This window comes from Andrographis paniculata, unplaced genomic scaffold, assembly GCF_009805555.1.
Source record: "Andrographis paniculata isolate CXL003 unplaced genomic scaffold, ASM980555v1 Contig10END, whole genome shotgun sequence".
NCBI lineage: Eukaryota > Viridiplantae > Streptophyta > Magnoliopsida > Lamiales > Acanthaceae > Andrographis > Andrographis paniculata.
Genome location: NW_026137380.1, coordinates 1937475 through 1962985, shown reverse-complemented (window position 1 = coordinate 1962985; position 25511 = coordinate 1937475). Strand labels below are relative to the sequence as shown.

General features: G+C 37.7%; 6 protein-coding genes across 9 annotated transcripts; 3 read left to right on the top strand and 3 right to left on the bottom strand.

Annotated features, from left to right (window-relative positions):
- The first annotated feature begins 1750 nt into the window (after positions 1-1750).
- LOC127245785 (axial regulator YABBY 1) lies at positions 1751-4863 on the top strand. The gene is made up of 7 exons (XM_051266827.1): positions 1751-2178; positions 2303-2455; positions 2675-2789; positions 3626-3674; positions 4027-4102; positions 4320-4394; positions 4593-4863. The coding sequence occupies exons 1-7, from the start codon at positions 2065-2067 to the stop codon at positions 4668-4670; spliced, it is 660 nt and encodes a 219-aa protein (XP_051122784.1). The 5' UTR covers positions 1751-2064; the 3' UTR covers positions 4671-4863.
- Positions 4864-8160: 3297 nt separating this feature from the next.
- LOC127244851 (protein GRAVITROPIC IN THE LIGHT 1-like) lies at positions 8161-11592 on the bottom strand. The gene has a single exon (XM_051265393.1). The coding sequence runs from the start codon at positions 9608-9610 to the stop codon at positions 8288-8290; it is 1323 nt and encodes a 440-aa protein (XP_051121350.1). The 5' UTR covers positions 9611-11592; the 3' UTR covers positions 8161-8287.
- LOC127244877 (protein RGF1 INDUCIBLE TRANSCRIPTION FACTOR 1-like) lies at positions 11365-12506 on the top strand. The gene is made up of 5 exons (XM_051265457.1): positions 11365-11478; positions 11588-11767; positions 11836-11910; positions 11993-12133; positions 12204-12506. Exons 1-5 carry the CDS (start codon positions 11410-11412, stop codon positions 12504-12506), a joined length of 768 nt encoding a protein of 255 aa, XP_051121414.1. The 5' UTR covers positions 11365-11409.
- A 289-nt stretch (positions 12507-12795) lies between these two features.
- LOC127244858 (flavin-containing monooxygenase FMO GS-OX-like 2) lies at positions 12796-15290 on the bottom strand. 2 transcript variants are annotated; one of them, XM_051265406.1, is made up of 7 exons: positions 14690-15290; positions 14532-14602; positions 14308-14457; positions 14152-14234; positions 13944-14079; positions 13691-13861; positions 12796-13604 (listed from the first exon to the last, which is right to left on the bottom strand). In XM_051265406.1, the coding sequence occupies exons 1-7, from the start codon at positions 15210-15212 to the stop codon at positions 13440-13442; spliced, it is 1299 nt and encodes a 432-aa protein (XP_051121363.1). In that variant the 5' UTR covers positions 15213-15290; the 3' UTR covers positions 12796-13439. The 2 variants fall into 2 exon arrangements, 1 of the variants encoding a protein (XP_051121363.1); XR_007837345.1 differs by having other exon boundaries at positions 13457-13604; positions 13691-13865; positions 14690-15278.
- Positions 15076-18522, bottom strand: LOC127244863 (spindle and kinetochore-associated protein 1 homolog). Of its 3 annotated transcripts, none has more exons than XM_051265442.1 (11): positions 18290-18522; positions 18062-18186; positions 17509-17621; positions 17345-17414; positions 16531-16598; positions 16343-16448; positions 16224-16253; positions 15972-16085; positions 15608-15733; positions 15305-15451; positions 15076-15193 (listed from the first exon to the last, which is right to left on the bottom strand). In XM_051265442.1, exons 1-9 carry the CDS (start codon positions 18384-18386, stop codon positions 15659-15661), a joined length of 798 nt encoding a protein of 265 aa, XP_051121399.1. In that variant the 5' UTR covers positions 18387-18522; the 3' UTR covers positions 15076-15193; positions 15305-15451; positions 15608-15658. The 3 variants fall into 3 exon arrangements, with proteins under 3 accessions (XP_051121399.1, XP_051121390.1, XP_051121382.1); XM_051265433.1 differs by having other exon boundaries at positions 15305-15447; XM_051265425.1 differs by having other exon boundaries at positions 15305-15733.
- A 3570-nt stretch (positions 18523-22092) lies between these two features.
- LOC127244617 (scarecrow-like protein 27) lies at positions 22093-25199 on the top strand. The gene has a single exon (XM_051265163.1). It carries the CDS (start codon positions 22542-22544, stop codon positions 24801-24803), a length of 2262 nt encoding a protein of 753 aa, XP_051121120.1. The 5' UTR covers positions 22093-22541; the 3' UTR covers positions 24804-25199.
- The last annotated feature ends 312 nt before the right edge of the window (positions 25200-25511 follow it).

Below are 25511 nucleotides of genomic sequence, written 5' to 3'. Positions count from 1 at the left end.
GTACTAATATCTATGCTCAGATGCAATATTATTTTACTTAGTAATTACTAAAAAATTGAATCCATTTTTATTATATGCTATTTCCATTTATCAATTGAAATAACTTAGGTTAGGGTTAATTAATTAATGAAAATGTAAAGCACGTGAAAGTTCTGAAGTAATATGGGAAGACAAATGTGATATTTCATTCAGTGAATAAATTAATATCTTTAAATAATTATGTATACAAACAAATATGAGAATACATGAAATTTTATGTGCAAGTCCTTTTGTTTGTTGAAAAATAAATAAATGGTTTAGGGACGAAATTGGACCAAAATAAGGCAAACAACTAACTCCAATCAAATAATTATATATATATACATATGTTCGATTTTATTTTCCTTGTGATTTCTGATAACCATTAATTAATTCAACTTGTGAGGAAAATCCAAACAAGTCCATTTTTGTTACACATCATGTTATAGTCATCATTATCACTCACCACGGCACTAAATTAAATGTCCCATGTAATTATTCATTTAATGGAAACAAATATTATGTATATATATATACATATATAAGTATGCAATTACTTACAAGAAGCCAAAATAAATATAAAGAAGAATGTAAAAATTGAGAATCCCTTCATCCAAATGATAATTAGTTACACCATTCCCAATATATATTATATTTTTTGAATAAAAAAATAAAAATTTAGTATAAAATATTATTTTTATGTTATTGATACAAATTTTCATTTTTTATCTGAAAATTCTTTTAAAATGAATGAGCAATGAATTAATAATTATATCGAAGCAATGTATGGATGATAGTGCAATAATAATAATAATAATAATAATGTGATGATTAAATGAAGAATGGAGTTTCTGATATGGAGAAGAGCCTAGAGAGGACCTCAAGATTTATTTCCAACACAAATGTAGTAATAACAATAGTAAGTGCAGAGGATTGTTGCCCGCCATTTAAGGCTTTTATCAACCCCACCCCCACCCCCACACCCACCCCCCTACCCTATCCTCCCCCCTCCCACTACATTTCAGAATGTAAAAGTAAAAAATTGGGACTCGAGAAAAAAACACACACACAAATATATATATATAAACATAAGGGTTTGAGAGAGAGAAAGAGAGAGAAAAGAAACTAAGGAGGAGGAGGGAGCAGGAGAAGCAGCAGCCCTCATAAGTGTGAAAACAACAGGTGAATGAGTGAAAGCTAATCACTCCATGGAAACGTCCTTTTCTCACTCCACCTCTCCCCCACCTCTGCCGCTCTCTCTCTCTCTCTCCCCCTCTGCCCTTCGGGAATGCCAACCATACATTTTTCTTCATTTCCTCTCTCTCCCCACCCTCCCCCCCCCCCCCCCCCCCCCCCAAACCCTTACCCTTCTATCTCTATCTCTATTTCTATCTCCATTATCTATGTCTTGCTCCAGCCTCCATGTACTTGTATCTATGTATGTATACCCACCAAATCAAATCATACGTACACTAGATAACTAGTCTCTATTAATCAGAATTAATTGATATATATGGTGAACAAATTAAGGGTGTATATCTTGGAGATATGATATGATATATGATGCACGATCGATCCATGCCAAATTAAAATAATTATTAATTATAATGTACAGTGTTAGTGGGGTACTCTACCCTACCCTACCCCTACCCCTACCCGACCCTAACCCCCTCAGCTCGGCACACCCTACACTACACTACATACACACATATACATATCTATCCCCACCACTCTTCTCCTTCTTCCTCACCTTCTTGTCTTTGATGCCACTCTCAAAAAGCAAAACATTATTCTGAAGATCAGATCCAAGGTGGTTAATCTGTCACTCAATCCCCACAAAACATACATACGCCCTCAATATATACATACCTCGATCGATCAGTCATTCCATCAATCAATCAAATCAAATCAAATCCAATCCAATCCTATCAAATCAGTCCCCAGGAAGATCATCATCATCATCATCATCATCATCATCATACCAACGAAAAGAAAAAAAAGGATAACAGTAGTTACATCGAATCAGCTTATAAGAAGCAAACAGCCATGTCCTCTTCATCTGCCTTTGCACCGGACCACCACCACCACCACCACCACCTCTCCCCACCCTCCGAGCAGCTTTGTTATGTCCATTGCAACTTCTGCGACACCGTCCTCGCGGTAACTTACTTATACCCTTTGATTTCATCAATTCAACAGTTCCCTTTTCACGATTCCCTTCTCTGCAGGTTACCTAATTCTTTCAAAAGCCTTTCGATTGTACCTTCTGATGTGTTGATTTCAGGTGAGCGTTCCCTGCACGAGCCTGTTCAAGACGGTGACTGTGCGATGCGGCCATTGCACCAACCTCCTTTCTGTGAACATGCGTGGATTGCTCCTCCCTGCAGCCAATCAGCTCCATCTTGGCCACTCATTCTTCTCCCCACAGAATCTTCTGGTATAAATACATAAACTATACGTTTCTGTCTCTCTCTCTCTGTGTTTTCACATTTTCGATCTGAATCCCCAATTAGGGTTTCAAATTAGGGTTCGTAAGTTCTGATTTTGGGCTTTCATTTGAAAAGGAGAATCATTATCGAATTGAATAGGTTCGCAACTAGCTTGCCTTTGATCTTTATGTTCTTGAATAACCAAATTTATCATGTTTGGTTTACAGGAAGAGATAAGGAACTCACCTTCTAACTTGCTGATCAATCAGCCAAATCCAAACGAGACCCTGATGCCTGTTCGTGGGATCGACGAGCTTCCTAAGCCTCCAGTGGCTAACAGACGTGAGAATTTACATAATTAATCTCCATGTTTTTCTGCTTCAGATCGGGCTCATCCCAATTCAACTTTATCCCCATCTTTTTCCGCTGTGAAAAATGCTTTCATTACAGTCAATGCTGAGCTTCCTAATACACTCTTTTATAATTAAGTATCTAACAGTTACTATTGTACTGTATTCTTCACGAACCCTTCTCTCTCTCTCTCTCTCTCTCTCTCTCTCTCTCTCTCTCTCTCTTTCTCTAGACTTCAATTTTACATCTCATTATGCTTTAATTTGCTCCCATTTGCTTTATACAGAGCTTAGGTTTAGCTGTTCTAGAGCAGTAGTAACATTTCCATGGCAAGAATTCAGATCTGTTTCGAGAAAAGATTTTTCAAAAGCCCTAATTCAGCCTGTACTACTGACTGCCCTTTGCCTTAATTTCATTCGACTCAATCTTTAATTTGCCTTTTGCTCATCTTTCTTAAGGAAGCTCTGATGATATGTAACGCCTTTTTTAAGGGTTTCTTTGAATAAAAGTGACTGCTCTGTTAGCAATATTGGATCTTGTAGTATATCTTAAAAAAATTTAAAAAAGGGAAAGTGACATCTCCCCCGGAAATCAGTGAAAAAAAATGTTAGGGAAGAAAAAATCATTTGATAATGATGAAGTAGTGATGAGGAGAGAGGGAGAAGGAGAGAGAGAGAATGGCAGTGAGATAGTGATCTATGTATCTATACAGAAATATTGAAAATACAAATGAAATGGTGAGCTAAGTAGCCAAAGTGATGAAGATAATTAATGTCTGGCCACTAATTTTGTTTTACTGGTTGTCTGTATTTTGTGTTCTCCTTCAGCCCCGGAGAAACGACAGAGAGTCCCCTCTGCTTACAATCGCTTCATCAAGTAAGTAATTATAGCTACAATTATACATACACGTTTATACACACTCACATTCATGTGTATGTATGTATATATGTATGTATGTATAGAGTAGACAGCCTCACCCCGCCCACCCCCCCACCCCCCCCCCCCCCCCCCCACCACCAGGTATATGAATTTATGCAAGCTTTCTTGCAGCTTTATTGCTGCTTTCTTATAAATTCATTAAATGTAAAATCTGAAAGTTAACAGAGCTAGGCAAGCTGCTTGCACTCCCCTCTTATCCATTAAAATATTTCTAATATTTCATCTTTTAATTTGTTTCTTTTTTTTTAATTATTATTATTATTGTTATTGTTGTTGAAAATTATTGCAGGGATGAAATCCAACGTATCAAAGCTGGAAACCCTGATATTACTCACAGGGAGGCCTTCAGTGCTGCTGCAAAAAATGTAAGATCCAAGAAGATATAAATTTCAACAAACCCAAAAAAAAAAAAAGAAAAAAAAAGAACAACAGTCACATTCACGCAGAGTGCACAATTAGGGTTTTCGTTCCATTAAATTCTGTACTGATTGGTATAATTTGGAATACATATATGGCATTGCAGTTTCATGCCTTTCTTCTTTTTTTTTTCTTTTTTTTTTCATTTTGTTTTGTTGCTCTCAGTGGGCCCACTTTCCTCACATTCATTTCGGACTCATGCCTGATCAACCCGTGAAGAAAGCCAATGTGTGCCAACAGGTATATACACATACATATATATGTATGTATGTATTCAAAACCCTAGATATGATCTGAAATTATGAACCACTTCAATCTGCACAGTTTTTCATACACGAAGCATGAATTTCCTTCGCAGTGTTTATTTGTCGATTCTTGGATTCAATTTTGGATTTGTCTCAAATTAAGGAATTAATAAAAACATTTATGTATGTGTAGGAAGGAGAAGATAATAATCATGTTCTGATGAAAGATGGGTTTCTTGCTCCTGCCAACGTTGGTGTCTCTCCCTACTAAGAAAAAGCTAAGGTCGACGGCGTTCCTTGTTGTTTCGTCGAATGCTCGATTGATCCTTGTCATCGTATTCGTCGTTGTTGTCGTCAATTTGTTATGTCCCTTTACTTAATTAGTTTCTGTCATTAGGGTTCTTAAAACTGCTGCTACTCTGCTGTGCTTGAAGAACACTGCTTAAGGGTTTCCCTCCTCCTCATCCTCCTCTTGCTAGCTGCTTAATTTATTAATTAATTAGCTTCATCATATGTTTTATTACATTAATTTGTGGTGGGATCGAAATCCATGATTTTGATGATCTCGTCCACTATATATAATGCTAATTATTAATCTCTCGAACAAATTAACCTCACATTTAATCCCTAACATTTTTCATTAGTGTCATTGAAATCCTTTGTGAAAATTAATAGTGAAGTTTAAAACTTGGTATTGTTTGTTACTGAGGATTTTTATTTTGGGTTGATTCTACATTTATTAATAAATATATTAGTCTAAGTCATTTTTTTATTTGATAATTTTGATGTTTTTATTAATTTTGGAGGATTTACTAAAAAAAAAAAAAGAATTGAAGCACATGACATGAATGTAGAGTAGTGACACCCCATCACTAAATTATGAATAATTTAAAGCCTTTATACATTTAGCTTGCTGCCTTATATATCTATCATTTTAATTTTCTTGGCTGATTCATAGAAAATTAATCAAATTATTCAAATTTCACCACCATGAAAGCATTATACATATGGGGTTTGTTTTCTCAAGATTTTCTTTTCAATATATATTATTCTCTCACAAAAATTAATATTCGACATAAATATTATTTTGTATATTATGGATACTATTTTTTATACTTCACATCAAAACAATTTTTCAAATAAAAAAACTATACAAACAAACTCACAAAGTGGTGAAACCCATTTAAAATTATTTTATAAAGTTTAAAATTTTTAATAAAAATAATAGAAATTAACATTATGATATAACTATTTGTTTCATACAATTAGTTGAATCCATTTTACATAAATTCTAAATTTATAAAAAAAAAAAAAAAAAATGTGCATAGGGATACCACGTTTTAAATTACTTTTAAAATAAGTAAAAATGTTTATATAAAATGTATGTGTGTATATATAAAATGTTTAACATTATTAAATTTATTATTAAAATATATAAGGTATTTATACAAGAAATTCAAAGAAATACATATTATTATAAAATTATTTGTAAAACTAATGAAATCTTTTTAAAAAGAATGTTTAGATTACTATGTTGATCGGTTCCAATTAATATATTATTAATTTGACTCAATTAACATATATTTATAAAAAAAAATGATATATCCGACATCATATGTTAATTAAATATACACCCTTCGTCCTCTAATTTTGATCTTATTTTTTTGTAAATTTACAAAAAAAATGGATTAAATTGACAGACGAAAAAAGTGTAACACATATTTAAGTTGACGGACGGAGAGTAATTGTAATTTTAAAATAATAAATAGATTATATAACATAATACAATATAATTTATACAACACAGTATTTTTATATAATATACTCATTCTGTCTCAATACAATAGTCATATTTATATTTTTGTTCATTCCAAAACAATAATTACATTTTCATAAATAGCCATATCATTATAAAACTACTCTTACTTTTTCATTATTATTATACAATTATCATTACTTTTTATACTAATACACTCGTAAGGGCAAAAAAAAATTTTACCCGTACTTTTTACGTACCAATTACCAATATAATATTAATATTCCTTAAATCTCGTGTCAAGTACAACCCAGAGTATAGTTTTAAGACGGAGAGAGTAGTATATATTGTTTGTCTTGTAATATAATATTGATTTGTTCGAATTAGTATACTTAATTGGTTAAACTAGCATGGTTGACTTGATCCTAACTGTGTGACTTTCTTAATTCGAATACTTACGTCAACCTATTTGGCAGGATGTAAATATTCAAAATATTGAGTAACTACTATGATTATTTTAAATACTCTATTATTAAAAAAATAAAAATAAAAATCACACATACACAAAATAAAATTTGCAACTTTTAATAACCTTGAAATGAAGAAATATGAAACATATTTAGATGGATAAGAATCAATAGCACGGACTATACATACATACAATTATAGTTTATTTTATGAAATAAAAAATAAAGTAAAATAAGCTCTTACAATTATGATATACATAAATGTGGTTATGAAGATGGTCAGTTTGATTGTTATTTAAATAGAATTTTAATATAATATTTTATAAGAAAAAATAATACTCTCTCCCTCCGTGCACAAACTAATGTCCTATTTTTCTATTTGGAACGTTCAACAACTATTATGCTATTTCTTTTTTTTTAAATACAAATTTTACATTTTTACCCTTCATTCATTTATTATTTTTCATCTCTACCATATGATTAAGGACAAATTTGTCAATTTATAACAAAAGGACAATCACCTAAAAAACCGTGCAAATATATTTTAGGACAATAGAAATTGGACTGAGAGAGTATATTTTTACTGGTAAAGATGTGAAATAAAAACCAACATACCCTTTATTTCTTGCTTCAAAAAAACAAACCTAGATGGGCAAAAATTTTCATTAAATTGTATGCGTAACCATATAAATGCAAAATTGATTAAATTGAAAATCATGGCCCTTCAACATTGATAGAATCATATTTCCAAATCAAATTATTTATATAAACGCGATGAGCTATATATAGCCTTAGTGCTTGTGATGTGTATTTTTTATCAGTTGTAGAATCTCTTATAGTAAGTAATTCAATGGATAGTCCTTCAACTGCCATATCAATTGTATTAACACTTTGATAAAAAATAATAATAATAATAATAATAATAATGAATACTTTGAATTAGACTTTTAATATTCTCCAAATCAAGTATAAATTTCACAATTTAAAACTCCAAATGACATACTCAAAGCATGGTCTATATTTACCTATGTTTTCAAAATTATTTGCACACTATTCATCAGAATTTTGCTTTTTTAAAAATATCACATTCAAAAGTTATTTTTTATTTAAAATGTTATATCAAAAATATTTTCTCTATTAAAAAATAACATCAAATATTAGGCTCCCTTTAGATAAGAATTTCACATAAAATAAAAAAATTTATGTAATATTTTTCAAGATCTTGATATTTTCAAACCATAGTTAGCTCTAATAATTTTACGGATCTAGCTTAAATTCTGAATTGATGAAATGAACAATGGGCCGGAGGCGGATCCGTTAGTTAAATGGGCCTACGTGAGTGAAATGAACCGCGTAGAATGATCCATGTATAATATTTGGGCCAACCAAATAGGCCCACTTAATTAAGAAGCAGCATGCCCACAAACAAACCACCTCTTCAATTCGACTCACAACTTTCATCGAAACAACATCAAATCGATCACAAAATTACGACTCTGAGTTAAAGTTCCACAAGAACATCTCCAAACAGCAGCACGAAAACACAATAAAAATCGATTTTGTTCCATCACATTATTGTTATAAGTAGACACAATCTTCTTCATTTTACAAGTATCATTCATTGCAAAAAAAAAAGGAAACAGAGTTTGTAATATGAACACTCATTCAGACACAAAAATAAACCTGCGATTGAATCACAGTTCCCCCAAATTTGAACCCCGGAACCACCGTGAATCCAACACTTGTTCCCTTTCCAACATTCGATTTCGTCGACACATCCTCCGTATACACCGTCGAAAACGACGACCCTTTCGCCACCACAAAGATCTCGACAGCCGGGTCGAAAGAATTGGACAGCTTGTGGAGAACCCACACAGAGCTCGCCATTCGAACAAAGGACTCGAAGAACACGGACAACGATTTCCATGACTCCAGCACCTTATCCTTCCTGTCCAAATTGCTGAAAATTGATGACTCCATTGTTGGATGGATAAGAACCTCGTACTTCCTCTGGCAGAATTGCAAGAACGACTTATTTGGATTGGAATTCGGATCCTTTGAGATATGATCGACTAACTGCTGCCAATAGCTGTCGACGGCCGTTTGGGCGTCGGACAATCCGAAATCTTTCTTGTCGAAATTTTGAAACATTCGCATACAAACGTAAGAGAGATAGGCGTACCGACAATGGCCGTTTTTGGCGTAATTAATATCTGGATGAATGTAATTCGATACGTTTTCCAAATCCCAACCGGCTTTGTGCATCAGATCGATTAGGAGCTTTGTGAAGCAACGGAGCGATTTAACGGCGTCTCCGACCATCGCAGAGAAAACTCCGATTGTAAGGAAACGCTGCTCCACCACTGTCGGAGCGGCGGCGCGTCGGGACAATTCGGTGTAGGAAGCCTTAATTTGATCCAATTCCTTGCGGCGGGCGTTTAATTCTTCGTCTTTGGCGTCGATCTGAGACTGTAAGGAGTTTGCTATCGTCTCCAGAGCTCTGAGCTTGCTTTGATTTTCCTGTACTTGGAATTCGAGGTACGAAGTCGCCGGAAAGTCGGACCGGCGGCGGTTCGAGCCGGGCCGGTTGTAGAAGCTCTTTAACTCGGCGAGTTTCTGGAGAATCGAGACAAGTGACTCGTCGGCCTGTTTGAGGGCATTTTGGTCAATTCGCGGGACGTGCGCTGCTTGGAGTTGCAGATACGACGCTTCGAAGGCGGAGACGGTGGCGAAGAGAGAAGGAACCACCACGCGCCGGAGCAAGTTATCGTCGCCGGAATGGTCAGGTTTGATGACGACGACCTTCTGATCGGGAATAAATTCCTCCGCCGAATCAAGAAGGGCCAAGACATCGCCGTCTCCATCCACCGGAGTATCCTCGGCGAAGAGATCATAGGTTTTGGTCTTAAAAGCCAAAGCGAATCTCTGAAACATATCAGAGATTTGCGGCGGCGGTTTCGACCCTTGGCCGCAGTCGATTTCCACCATCACTCCCAAAAATTAAACTCAATCCAAGATTCAGACAAACAATTCCACTGCAAGAAAACCCTAAATCGAAATCATTCTCTGCTATGAGTACTTTGGATGACTTAGAAGGAAGGAATGTAGCCACACTAACGTCCCTTTCTCCCTTTCTCCCTTTCTCGAGCAACAAAATACCAAAAACGCCAAAATTGATTAGGCATTATTATTATTAATTGTGGGCTTTTGTGCTTTTCACTCAAAAAAATAAAAAAAGTTCCACTTTACTAATCAAGATGTAATTTTTATTTCATATTATTGGGAAATAGAATTACGAGTGCATAAAATATGATTTGGATCGACAAAAAATTTAAGTCCCACAAGAAAAATAATTAGCGGGCACATGAAAATTAGGTAAAGGTAGACGAATCATGGGGGGCTAGAATATCCCGACAGGCAAGAGAGACCCTACGAGGTAGATACGATGATGAGAAGAAGCCGTATGTGTATTAGTACTACAATAAACCAACGAATGATGAATTAGGCAAAAAGATTGCAGAGGGCAAATCGCCATAATTGCTGCTGCATAGACAAAACTCAGAAAGAAAGTAAAAGAACGATGAAGAACAAGGAGATATATCTCTACATTGATTTGCATTGCATTTAAATTAAAAGCTCTGCCTCTGTTCTGTGTCATATAACCTGCCAAGAATCATTAAAGAACGAGAAGATGACAAGTAATGAAACAAGAATATTAATTTCTTGATTTTTGCATCTGCAATCAGACGTGTCGTCTCCCTGCAGCTTCATTACAACAGAGGACGAGAACCACTGTTCTTTTTAATGTGCTATCTCTCTCTCTCTCTCTGATGAGTTAGAACCCAATTCTGGAAATTCTTAAGAAGATACATACATACATAGATGGAGATTATAAGATGAGTTGTCTACAACTGTCGGACTGTTCTCTGGCATTCTTGACAAATGCAAATGCCCGTTTGTCAATTATTTGAACTCTTTTTTGTAAAAGACTGGGAAAAAAACGAAAATGGAAATTAGGTATGTATGGTTTCAAGGTGGGATGTTGAAGCCTGCCTCTCTCTCTCTCTCTCTCTCTCTCTCTCTGCCTGGGGACTGCAAGAGATATGTATATGTATGTATGTATGTATCAGAACAGATTTAATTCAATTAAAGCTGAAAAAAGCTTCCAATCTTTTGCTGCCTTTTCATGCTTCACCCCAACCACTCAAATGATGGAGAATGGATTCAATTTACTTACTACACACTACAGTCATATCTCATCTTCTTCTTCGAGTCAAATACATATAAATATAGAGATGGAGAGAGAGAGAGAGAGAGAGAGAGAGAGAAGGGTAGCGAGCAATTACTACTGCACATATTTATTTAGAGCAGTGGGAGAGAGTAGAGACAGTTCTTGCAACTTACAGAATACAAACAAAACTTTAAATGAGGTTGGACGCGACTCCTCCAATCCTGTCCCTCCCTGTATTTCTTGGTAACAGTAACTGCACACCACAGTCTTCTCTCTCATAAATTAATTTGCAGGCGCCGCTCTCTCTCTCTCTCTCTCTCTCACACATACACTATATCTATATATATACATGTATGTATCTCTATTGATGATATACATGCATATATATATATTTACATTTTTGGCGAGAGAGAGAAAGAGAGATGGGATGATGATGTTACAGGAAGAAATCTTTCTCCCTGATATCCCGATAAAGCTTCTCCACATTTATTCTTTGATGTGAACTATACAACAATATTTATAGAGATTACAAGTGTAGTGCTGTGTTGTGTATTGTATGTGTATGCCCAACAAATTTCAAACCCACAAAGATAAAGAAAAAACAAAAAAAAAGGATACAGCCATGGTGGGGTCTCTTCTTACTCTTCCCTCTTCTGCGTTTTTATTCGATTTCTGCTGATAGCTGGCTGCCTGACATTCGTTCATCCGATTCATGCCCAATTTAATTCTTGCAGGTGGATGCTACGCCGGAGATTCCCCGCTGGCTATCGGCGCTACTGACGGAGAAGTTCTTCAACGCCTGTATCGTCCATGAAGACTCCAGAAAGAATGAGAAGAACGTCTTCTGCTTGGATTGCTCTGAAGGAATCTGCCCTGATTGCTTCGCCAATCACAATTCTCATCGCCTCCTACAGGTAGGTATTTAATTTGATTCTGTTTATTCGTCGACGATCGATTCTGATAATTTTGATCTGGAAATTAGATAAGGAGGTACGTGTACCATGATGTTATTAGGGTTGTCGACGCCGATAAACTCATGGATTGTGCTCAAGTTCAGGTAACTTCTCTACATTGAATGGATTTGATGCTTTTGCTCTCTCCATTTTCATGGCGGAATTTTCAATTTTGGCTCTGTGCAGTCTTACACCACCAACAGTGCGAAGGTGGTGTTTCTGAACCAGAGGCCTCTGACGAGGCCGCCGAGAGCCTCCGGCAACGTCTGCATCACCTGCGACCGGAACCTGCAGGATTCATACCTCTTCTGCTCCATCTCCTGCAAGGTGCGGAAATTAAATTATACCCTAATTCCTTTCTGCTGAGGTTTTCGCTGAATTTCCAATTTGTTTTCAGGTTCACCACATACTCAGAAGTGGCGACAACCTCTCGGCGTACCTTCGCAAGTGTGAGTTCCTTGCCCTGCCGGACGACGGAGCAATTCCGCCGGACTCCGGCGACTCTGGATCCAGCGCCGGCGAGGTCATGGACTGCCCGAATCTTACTTGCACTGCGACCACCGATGTTGTGAAGAAGAAACGGAGCAACTTACCAGCTTGCCGGTCTGGATTCCGGCCGTCGTGCTGGCCGGCTTCCGATATGTCGGAGTCGATTATGAACCGGCGGAAGGGCACGCCGCACCGTTCCCCGATGCACTGACATGAACGGAAATGGTGGCGGGAGGACGAACGGGGATGATTTCCGAGGGTAAATTCGGTATTTCAAGTATCTACACAGGGGCATTCTAGGGTGATCACATTCCCCCAATTTTTGTACACTTGCTGTCATCAGTACCTAGTTGCCCTCTTTTATTGAATTTACAAAATTACAATTATGTTAAATTAAATAGCGTGACATGCCCTGTGTATTTTGTCACAAATATTGGGAGTTATGGATAGGAAAATGTGTAATTTCTGTTATTACTAAATACAATCATTATGACCTAATCATATCATATCATGTTACTATTATTTATTTTAAAACAGACACATACATGCCTACACTTTCTTTTTCCTATTTGGATAGTGCATCTGGGGATTAAGTCATTAAGTTAATTATGTTACTGTTTTGTCAGAGATGGCAAAAATTGATTCGGGCATCAATTAATTCCCTTCATAAATAAGTAACATAATTGAATTCACTTTTTGTACGAATTTATTGTTCTCTAAGTCGACATGCATACAATGAATCTCCCCCATACTGTAGACAAAAAAAAATACCATAGTATAACAAAAACCCCGTCACGTTCCCACCTATTGAATGAGTGGCCATTATTATTATTAGTATTTTTCTTGTACAGGTCAATTTTCTCAACCAAAAGTAAGTAAACACAATTATACAATGAATTAAAATGTTACCAACCTGATGCCTGTACAATGAACACAGCTTTTTTTACTGATAGTGAGATGCAATTATGTAGGAAATTCTAGAAAGGTTTCATTATAGATACTTTTGACTCACCAAACACATGCTCGAAATAAATTTCACATAACCTTGTGTCAATTTAAAGTAGATACATTATTGAATCATTATTGTGAATTTTGCAAGTTGTATGGTAACAGGATGATTCCAACATTGATTAATGATGTAAGATTAGTTACCTTGTTGAAGTTCCCAGTCAGGTCTCCAATTCTTTGCCTTCCAAAGGCCATTCTCTATCACGAAACTGAAATAGCTCTTACAAATGGACTTCACTTCTTCGCCCACTTGTTCTAGCCCCGCTTCAACAGCTATCGAGTCGATGTATTCAAAGAACGTCTAATGGAAAGAATAATACATCGTAGTTGTTTTAGAAAAACATAAATTTGGCAGATGTTTGAGAAGCTGTAGGAAGAATATTGAACCTCTAGGCTGAAGGCATGAGTGTAGTGCTTTGGTATCCCTTTCAACTCCATGAGCTGATAATGCCGTTCGACATCAGCTTGCATTTCCTCTTCTGATGGCAAATTTGTTTTGCTCGATAGAACTCGGGCAATCCAAGTTGCTTGGAAGTGCAACAATTGAACCACCACTGCCTGTCTTTTTTTTGCAACATATGTTTTAAAGTTACTACAGTGACAGATATAAGCTTATAAACAAGGCATAGGATGAACAGACCCGAAAGGCGAGCCCCACAAAGGAAAGGGAAGGAGCGAGTTTTGGAGGGAAGATGTGTTTGTAAAGGGGGCCGACACGATTGTCATCCACGCTTACAATTCCATCAGTTTTCAAGAACGGGAAAGAATAATGATACCTGCACCAATGCATTCAACATTAGGTGCGATGTAGTAACCGAAAGAGGTGAAGATCAGTGAATTATGCCCACCCGGTGCAGTGGAAGATGATGTCGGGGAAGAGACAAGCCCCGTCCTCGAAAGAAACTAGTCCACTTTCATCAAGAAACTCGATCTGCAAGAATCCAAATGCATTAGTAGTAATGATACGAGGATGTTTGAGCATTCAACCGGCAACATATGCACACCTTTGAGTGTTGCCAAATGTTGTCTCCGAAATCCAACTTGGTGGCTGTGGTGTCGGGAGCTCTGGACGAAAGGTGAACTTCTTTGGCTGCCTCTGCAATTTCCGCAGATATGTCGATTGCACTAGGCCCGCTTCCGATCACCACCACAATCTAATTGGAAAAGCATGTAATCGAAACTGACATGTATATAATAATAAAAATAGAGGCATTGGTAAAAGAAAAACCTTGTCCTGGAATGGCTCAGGGCCTCTGTAATTGTGGCTGTGAATCTGCTCCCCGGGCCATTTCTCCATGCCTGAAATCAATCAATATTCCCGAACATCCAAATGTTAGAAAATGACCAAATCTCGATTGAAAGAAGAGTACTGATAACAAACATTACCTGGAATCTGAGCCAGTCTTGGTTGACTATAATGTCCACTGCAAACCACAACGGCATCGAACATCTCCTCAGAGACAGAACCTGAAGAAGTCAATCTCGACTGGACGACCCACTCCGGCCCGGCCTGTTCGACCCGCTCAACTTCAGTATTGAATCGAATCAATTCAACAAGCTGGAAGAAGTCAGCGTATCCCTTGATGAAATCGAGCACCTCTTGATGCCCTGGAAAGATCCTCGAATCGGGATTCTTGGACCTGCTGCCAAATGGGTAGTCGGGAAACCCCATCAGCTGCCTGGGGAGGTTGGTTCGGAGGGATGGGTAGATGCTGCTGTGCACGGTTTCTCGATTCGGGTCCAGGCCTAACGGGTCGGACTCGACGCGTGGATCGTAAATCCAGACGCCCCCGAGTCGGTCGGACTTCTCGTAGACTGTTACGTGGAGACCTTCAGCTCTGATGGCACGGGCGGCGGTCAGCCCCCCCACTCCAGCTCCGATCACCGCCACTTTACAGGGTGGAGCCATGGAGAGAACAATTTGGCAGGATGTTTACTATAGCACAAATAGAGAGACTCGTAGTAGCAAAAAAGGAATCAAATCTTTGACTTAAATCTTACGAGCTCCATGGGCTCCAACACCAGATGGTCAGCACCAACCATGGCGCCCGTACGGACCGGATGTGCTTCGGGTCCACGGACCTCCCAGGAAGATTGATTAGCTATCCATTTCCTTTCGACATTTTTCATCCCCCAAGAAGCAACTAACTTCGACAAGAAAAAACAAAAGTCGTCGCATACCAATGATACCATAAAACATAGTAGAATATAGCAAATCAAGACTAAAAATTTTCAACAAAGTTAAACGCACAATCCATACACATCAAGGAAATCAACTGTGTTGTCTGAACAAGAACAAACTACCTCCTAAGTTGCGGCTAGAATGTATATTTATTCTATGTTGCAATAAATGAGCTAAGGCCTCAACAAGATGATTACACGGTGATGTCCAATTCGTGACTCGCTTATCCGTCCCAGGTGCCGGAGGACCTAAGTATAGAAATTATATATGCATCAAGTTACTCGTAGACAGAAGCACAGAATTTCCATCAAATCATATGCAGCAGCATTGCCTAAACAGATATGATATACAATCTTGCATAAAGCTTTTTTTCGAATGTTAGAAAAACTTCACAAACAGAATGATATCCTGTTTCAAAACTACTAAAACTAGTATTTTCTTAGTATTTTCTAAAGTACCTTGCCTGAAAACATAAGAACAACTAACCGTCAGTAGAGCCTTTCCAGTGTTGTCGAGTTTTAGAGAAGGTCCCTTGATATCTCCTTCTAAGAAGAAGTGTTTTCCTTTCACTCCATCTGATGATGCAATATCCCTTAATTCCTGCGCACGTCAAAGATGGTATGAAATTTTGCATTACATGAAAACTATCTCAACAATAAAAATAAAAAAATAAAAAAGAAGCAAGCAATGAGAATGCTATCACAAATTGAATAAACCTCTCCGGGTGAAACCACTTACCAGAGCCTTGTCCAAGTTATTCTCGGAGAGCTTCACCATTTGAAACCAAAAAAAAAGAGTCAATATAAATGGTTTATATCAAATTTCACAGCAAGTTGAAAGAAAATAACATGAGTGACCTTTTTTCTTGGGGCTGCAATAAGTTGGGCGTTTGCTTCAGCATATGTTGCCATATCACCAATGGCAGCATTCACCTTGTCCAAAGTGAGTCTCTGTTTCATATACCTAATGTGCCAAAGAAGTTATGATCATTGAAATTTTCGAATAGACTCAAAAACTTTTTGGCAGGAAATACTGGCTCTCTTACGCTGGCACAGAATTCAGCTCGTCTTCAGAGACATACCACATTGGAGGGGATGCTCGACCCTTCTTCTCCTGTATTGGGTAAATAATTTAAATACTATATAGCTCAATGATTGCAAGCTAGAATTACATCCTTCTCCAGTGTTCATATCATCCCAGGTGCAAAGGACAAAAGATTTTCTAGTTGGGCAAGCATGAACTTCAGCAACTACCAAACACCAAATTAAACAAAGTGAAATAAAACCAAATAAAAAATAAAAAAACAAAGTGAAATAACCACATTTCAAGGAGATGGCACCGTTATGTGATTCCTAGTAAGTGAGATGCCTTATATAAAGATTGGGTAGAGATTACAGAAGCTGCATATCTTTGAGAATTTCCAAATAATTCAACTACAAATTTATAAACTGCCAGATGCTAGTTAACTTAGCCTGTTATATTCACAAGTGTCATATTCCACATTTAATTTTAGCATCATTTCAGCTTCACTTTTGCTTCATTCTCCCAATTTAATGAACAGTTATAAACAGAGAACAGCATATAGTTTGACATGAACAATTATCATAAGTTGGGCTATTTCACAAATCTCAAGCTAAAAGTAACATGCATTGGCTTCTGCACAACTTAAATTGATCTCTAGGTTGTTAAGAGTAACTTGATGTCAACATAAATGGTTCTATAAGCAAGAAATCGGAAGTGGACTTTCATCATTGATTCAATCAAAGATGTCAACATGAAAGAGGCTTCGGCAGATCATACAAATGGACACAATCATATATATATATATATATAAAGAGAGAGAGAGAGAGATCCCTCACTTTGCGTTGAGGTTCTTCAACTTTTAAAGGCTCAAGTCCAATAATTTGCTTATGTTCTTCTCTTTGCACACTATAAATAGAGGGGAAAAAGAAGATTTAGCTGGAATATTAAGATCACATTCCATGAACATAAAAGAACAAGCAAAACGAGCACATATCATTACCAGTTACCAATGTCTTGATTCAAATTAATAATTCTTTGAGGAACAAATGAAGGAACAGAGGAAGACAGAGTTTCCAATTTCTTTTGCTGCTGCAGCGCTGCTTCAATTAATTTCTGCAAGCAATGGAAAGTGCTACTTACAAAATATTTTGTGGCATGCGCATAGTCAGGTTACTAAAAACTCCATACAGAAGTATTAACCAGAAATATCTGCATTTTGGCAGCTAAATATCTCTCCCACATACTTTTCGTGTTTTAACTAGGTAATGCGATGTGATTTTGATTCACCTGAATAAATGACCCAAGTATAACTCCATTCCATGACTCAATATTAAGACTTTCTGTTTACTTAGTTAAGTTAGTTTGATGTAAATTAAATTTTCTTAACAAAAAAAAAAAAAAAAAAGAAGCTATTCATCAACCATATTGGTATAAACAACTTTCAACCTAAAATGCTTGAAACTAGAATAATTATGTTCATCCATCAAAGTCAAATCATGTTTGGGGTATCAACAGAAAACAATCGGAGCAATCATAAGTAGAAATTAATTTACTTTAGCTTTAGGAATAGCTCGAGTTTCATCACGTAGTCGATTCTTGATATTCTGAACCTGAACCTCCATCCCATTCAAAGCTGCGTCAATGGCCGATAAATCGGTGATACCGCTGGCTGGATACACTGCGCGAAAAACAAACATAGAGTTCTTCTAACAATAATCGATGTAATATGGATGAAAATTTTCACAGGGATAGAAAAAATTGCAAATTGAAGCGATATTGACTGTTCCGCGCAATAACGAACTGCTGCAGCTCAGCGATACGTGTGTTGAAGGACGAAACCAGAGCATCCAGCGAGGCTCCTGCTTCTTTCACATCCATGGAATTCCTCCCCCACTGGATCTATGCTGCCTTTGAGGGTTCTTGAGTTGGAACTTTCGAATTCAACGCACAATTTGAATCAACGTCGCTTTTCTCACGATAGCGACTCTAAGACTCGTTCAAAATCTCAAACGGCGTCTCATTCTCGGCGGGAAGTTTTTGTCGAAAAAATTGTCATTTAAATAAATAAATAACTTATGTAATTGGAGATTCAGTCGATTTCGAACCACCGGTCCAGACCGGGGCAATTAAACCGGAAAGGGTTTCGGTCTTTCGGATCCAGTTTCTTTAGAACCGTAAACCCTATGTTCGAACTGCCGGTTCAGATTTTTTTTTTTTTTTTTTTTTTCAAACCGTGGCTGTGACTGGAAAAACAATGGCAATTGGCTAAATATAAATATAAATATTGTATAAATTAAAGTAGAATAGGAAATATAAATAGAACATTTTGTATAAAAATAATTTATTGTTCATCAAGCCAACAATTCAATTAAACACTAATAAGACTAAAAATGCTTGAAACTAGCTAGAATACATAACCAAATTATTTTCTTAGGTCAATTAAATAAAAATAAAAAATCACTGTAAATTAAAAGTAAAACTCCCAAATAATTACATGCAATAGCGTGTAAAATGTCAACCCCTATATACATTTTGCTTATTATGCAATACATAAATAAATATAAAATAAATTAAATTAAAAATATATTTAGTCGTGTCTTTTCAGCCATCCATCCATCCATCCACCTACGGCGACTTCCTCAATATTCAACTCCAAATAATTAATTTTAATTTATTTAATAACTTATTGAAAGTTTTGACCATTATATGAATAATCATTAACATCATATAAATGTATAGACATGTGCCACACAATTTGTTTAGTGCTTAAATGTACGTAACATAATAGTGTCCTAAAATTCTAAATTAAATTAATGAAGGGCAGTAGTAGTGGTGGGCCACCCCTTTTGAAAGGAAATTTCTTCGAGTGCTTCCCTTAATCATGATGCTTAATAAATTAATTAAAATATAATTTGCTACTAACTAAGAAAAACCCACTAACATACATATTGCATCGACTATTGAAATGATTAAAAATAATTTTGGGACATGCAAAGAATGTGAATTGTTTTGAGGAAAAGGGTTTTCTTGGATTATTAACCATTGTTTTATTAATTTAATTTAATTTAATTTAATTTGTTGGGGTAAATTAAATGTGGGTTTTTCTTGATAAGAGAGCAAAGGACATGATAGGGTTTGCTTCTAATATCATTTAGCTTATTGTTGGGGAAATAAATTCACAAGATAACCAACATGCTGCATAACTTAAGCATGGGGCCTTTACATACAACTTTTAAGTGTTGTTTGGTGATAAATTAGTTTTAATTACAAAATATAAATAAATACGTATATTAAAATAATATTAGTATTTTATATGTGATATGTAATATACAAAATGCATTAATTGTAATATCTTTTAATGTATTGTAAAATAAGATAATCACTACAAAAAAAATTATATATTTGTAACGAAATTTCGTCCATAAAATTCACGTAACTAACGTAATTCTATTCATAATTCCATCTCTAATGTCACTATTAACGGAAAAAGTAGATTTAGAGAAAAAAAAAATTATGTTACAAAAATAATTTTTTCTTATAATAAATATTGTGTTTATAATTTAATTTAGAGAAAATTATAAGAATATTTTACCATTTAGGTGAGAACTGTGATTACTGTGTGTATATATATATATATATATTGATTGTAGACAATTCAAAATGGTAAAATAAATATATTTTGATTTTGTATATAGCAGGAATATAATTATTGTTTTGAGTCTTTCTCCTCTAAAGTTTTAGTGCATGTGCAATTGAAGATAAAAAAAATTTACAAAAAGATAATTTGTTACTCCCTCCGTGCCAATCACCCTACAATATTTTTTTTGGTACGTCTCAAACAATTTGCAATATTTTCAAAATAAAAAATAATTAATTATCTTTACCCTGCACTTTATCCTATCACATCATCCAAATAAAAAAATAAAATATATATTTATCTCTCTATTACATCACTTAATTTCTAAATTATCCTGCTTAATACTACCCACTTAAAAATTCATGCCAAAAGCAAATATTGTGCGTTGTGAAAAAATTTAAGAAGATTGCTTACAGTATTTATAGTGTATATATATATTTCTGAAAACTCGTCGATAATAATTTTTAAATTAATTTTTTTTAATAAAGATGAAGAAATTTCAAGATTGACTAGATATGTGTCGATGGAGTATATAATGAACCACAGGCACAGCCACATGGAGTTCAATTAAAATAATTAGTAGTGCAATAAACTAAATTTTGAAATATTTAATGTAATATGTCGTGAAAAAAATATATTGTATTAATAATTCTAATAATGAATAATACAATTAATTTATATTCAATTTGTTAAAAATGTTACGAATTATTATTATTATTATAAAATTAGTGTAGCTAAGCCGGCTTGCCTTTGATGCAGCCACACAAAACCCACAGTTTTCAATCCTGTCTGGTTTGGACAACAAATTAAATTATAAAACAAACTACAAACCCTTTTATTTTATTTCAAACATTATATTATTATCCACTTGCTGTTGCATTAAATGATTAATTAATCACTGCGGTGCTTGCGAACATACAAGGTAGATTTTATTTACCTTAATTTCCAGTGATGTACTGAAAAATCAATTTGTATGTAAATATATATATATATATATATATGTATTTATGTATGTGTGTGTGTATCGTACGAAAGCAGATGAGAATCGAGGGAGAAACAGCTTTTGTATGAAGATCCAGACAACCTAAAATTTGAAGATTTTTGGCTTTTCAAGACCCACTTTTGGTTCGTCTGCTCCACATATCCTTTTTCTTCACTTTTATCACAATTTTGCAGTTCATCGGGCCTTTCAATGTTTTCTTGTCTCTAAATTCATAACCCTAATTTCAATTCAATCATCCTTCAATTCCCCAAAATCTTGTATAATTATGTTGTAATAATAATCACCATTAATTAGAAGCTAATCTATGTGGTTATAGGATGTGGAATGACTGTTCTGCCCTCTTGTCTGGTGAATTGTCGAAACTGCCCTTACACGCCACGGCCCGACCCAGACGGACGGTCGGTCAATCGACAAAAATCCATTGGTTGATAAACACCCACACCTTATTTAATTTATTAACCTTTTGTTTTATTTTTGTTTTTTCAATAATGGGCGCAACCAAACAAGCCCTAAACCCAATGGATGGATCCTCGCCGTCCATTCTCCTGCAGGCCATCCTGTCCCTTGATCTGGTCTCGATCTTTCCAAACTCCCCTTTCTGCGTTATCTCAGATTCAATTTCGAAAAACAGGACAGCAGGTGATGGAATGACTAAACTGCCCCCGACTTCGGTGGGCTGTATTATGGCGGGGAGAGGGGCAATTTGGGGAACTAAAGGACTCCATTTCTGCCAGTTCATCCCTCCCACTGCATTGTTGGTCCTGTGGAGTACTGCGCCATTGACGCTCCAGTAAAGCGCGTGTCTCTCAACTCCTCGTGATTTTGCAGTATTCATTGAAGTCGCGTGGAGAGACGCGCGTTTGGCGCGGGTGGGTGTGAAGAGGAGGGAAACCCTAGCAAGAAAGATAACTAGACAGGCCACATAAATAAATTAAAATAAAAAAAAGAGTGAAATTGAAAAACAGGAGAAAAAAGAGAGAGAGAGAGAGTAGAGTGAGAGAGAGAGAGAAGAAGGGGATGGATGGATGAAGGGAGGGAGGGCACTTTACTACTTTTTTATGTTGTACGCATCCATGGCAGAAAACAGAAGCCCGGAGAGGGAAACTCTTCATGGGGTAGGGGAAAGTAATTAACGCAGAAGAACAACACTTCAAATCCGCCATTTTCGTCTGCTCCATCTCCGCTCGGCCGTACCGTACCCGGATTTAGCTGCGGGGAGCTCCGATTGGGGTCGAGTTGCTGCAGAAATTCGCGCGATTGGAGTATACTGCTAAGTGCATTTGTGATTGTGTTTTTAGGGTTTACTGCATTTGGTAAATTGTTGTGGTGTTTGTGTGTTCGAGGAAGGTGCAGTTGAGGAATTGGATATTGTGGTTGAGTTTTGGTTCGTTAAATGAAGGGAATGCCCTTGCCCTTGGATTTCGAGGGGAAGGGAGTGTTCGATTTGGAGGTGATTGTGAAGAACAGGAATTTTATTGCAGATAGTGGCGCGGGAATTTCGTCTTATTTCGCCAGGAAGAATTGCTTTTTGGGTAATAATTTTGGAGAGCCTAATTCGGTGTTGGATTCTGCAAAAATTGGCAGCAGGCCGACGTCATCCTCGACCCTGTCTTCATCTCTCGGCGGCGGCGGCGGCGGCGGTGGCGGTGCTGGGGGCGGTGCAGCTTCGACCGACACGGCGGGTGTGGCTGCTGTCTCCGACCCAAACCCTTCGCCCAGATGGCAGCAGGACTCCACCACCGCCACCAGCTCCAATGCCGGCGGAAGAGCTGATTCCCAACTCCTTCCCATTCCTCCATCTCTAGAGATCGGAACCGCCGCCGCCGCCGCCGGGAAGTTCGGCATGGAGGATTGGGAGAGCGTGCTGTCGGAATCTGTTGGGGTGTCTCCCAGCCAAGAGCAGTCCGTCCTCCGCTGGATCATGGGCGATGTCGAAGACCCTTCAATGGCAAGCCTGAACAAGGTCCTCCAAATCGGCACCACCACTGCCGCCGCCGCGTCGGAGTTCGACTACACCGCCGGATTTGGGGTCGTGGATCAGGGTTTGGCCGGAGACCAATTTGGGGCCACCTTCCTCCCATCTCTTCCATCTTTCCCCAACAGATCCACCCCTACCCCTGAAAAAATCCCTTTACCTCCCAATCCCAATCCTCCAAATCCATCCACCAATTTCTTGAACCCTTCGTCCCTATCCAACAATCTTGCATCAATCGGCCTGCATCCATTCGATTCCCCCGCAGAAATGAAACCCCCAATTTTCAATTCCCTAATAAACCCCCATCACCAACAACCTCAGTACCCCCAAAATCCCTCATCCCTCTTCTTCCCCGTGTCATTCCCCCACCTGCCGGAGCAGAATCTCTCCATCCCGCCGCAGGCCAAACGGCACAACCCCGGCGTCGACGCCGGCGGCCAGATCTCAAAAGTGTCTTTGCTGGATACAGGGCAGCAATTGCAGCCACTCCCCCACCAGCTCCAGTTCCTTCCTCAGTACCTCCATCAGAGGGCGGGGGCGGCGCCGCCGCCGCAGAAACCCAAAACAGGCTGTGGGGATGAATTCGGCCATAGCCACCACCAGCAAGCTGTAGTCGACCAGCTATACAAGGCCGCAGAGCTGGTCCAGACCGGTAATCCTGTTCTAGCGCAAGGGATATTGGCGCGGCTCAATCACCAGCTCTCTCCCGTCGGAAAGCCTTTCAACAGGGCTGCTTTCTACTGCAAGGAGGCACTGCAATTGCTCCTCCATGCTAACAACCCCGCCGGAGCTCCTGCGACCCCTCCTTTCGGCGCCATTTTCAAGATTGGTGCTTACAAGTCCTTCTCTGAGATCTCACCCTTGGTGCAATTCGCAAACTTCACTTGCAATCAAGCCCTCCTCGAAGTCCTCGAACGTTTCGACACAATCCACATTGTCGACTTTGACATTGGGTACGGCACCCAATGGGCCTCTCTTTTGCAGGAGCTCGCGATCAGAACCGGCGGCGCACCTTCCCTGAAAATCACTGCAATCGTCACCCCCTCAAACTGCGATCAGATCGAGCTAACTCTCACCCGAGAAAATCTGATTCAATTCGCCTCCGAAATCAACATCGTCTTCGAGTTCGAGGTCACAAGCATTGATTCTTTGAGTTCCGGCTCGTGGGCTTTACCGAGCAACGAAGCGGTCGCTGTGAATCTCCCGATCAGCTCACTTTCCAACTGCCAATTGCCGGTGCCTTTGGTTCTCAACTTCGTCAAACAGCTGTCGCCAAGAATTGTCGTTTCTGTCGACAGAGGATACGACAGAACGGATCTTCCGTTCGCCAGCTACATTATCAATGCCCTTCAGTCGTACTCCAACGTGCTGGAGTCTCTCGACGCTGTAAATGTGAATACGGACGCTCTGCAAAAGATTGAGAAGTATTTACTCCAACCGGGATTCGAAAAACTTGTTCTAGACCGCATCCGTTCTCCGGAAAAGACGCCGCATTGGAGGGCTATGTTCTTGTCATCCGGGTTCACCCCCGTTGGGTTTAGCAATTTCACCGAAGCGCAAGCGGAGTGTGTCGCGAAGAGGACGCCGGTGCGTGGATTTCAGGTCGAGAAACGACAGTCTTCTCTCGCACTTTGCTGGCAAAGGAAAGAGCTGATATCGGCTTCGGCGTGGAGATGCTAAAGGGAAAAAAGTAAGCTCCGAATTCGATGTTTTAATGAACTTTTTATCTATTGTCATGCCTGAATTTATTGCACCAATTATCTAAGTCTCAGGCTGATTATTTTCCTGGTATAAAATGATCCAGAGGAATTTTAATTCTGGATGTTCTATGTGTAGTTAATGGTATTTAAGTTTCCCCTTGATGATCATGAACCCTATCTAGTCTTCGATTAAGAAGGAGAAGAAGATGAAGACAGAACAACGAATTGAAAGTGGGAACAAAAGAATTAACCCTATTTTTTTTCTTTTGTTTTTTTTTTTTTGTTAATGTTGCTGTATGTTTAAACTGCACATTATTATGATCAATGCAATATATGCTTTGACAGCCCCCCTTAGTTTAAGTTCTTGGTTAAGGATTGTGATTGTTTTTGTGTTTGTGTTTGGGTATCATCATTTATTTATCAGTAGTTCTTGATGGGAATTTGAATCAGCTATGTCTCTTACAACAAGTAGCAGTGGCTTTATTTTGTTTTTAGGATTAGTTAATGTTGTCTGGTGGGAAGTGTCCATTTTGTTGGTGTAATAATCTGTGAGATGAGATGAGATGAGATGAGAAGTAGTATTATATTGAACTTGAAGTTGCTGCTGCAAAGGCTGATTAGTTTGTGTTATTTAAAGGGGTGTCCTAATCAAGAGTCACATGGGACTTTTGTACTAATTGGACCCCAA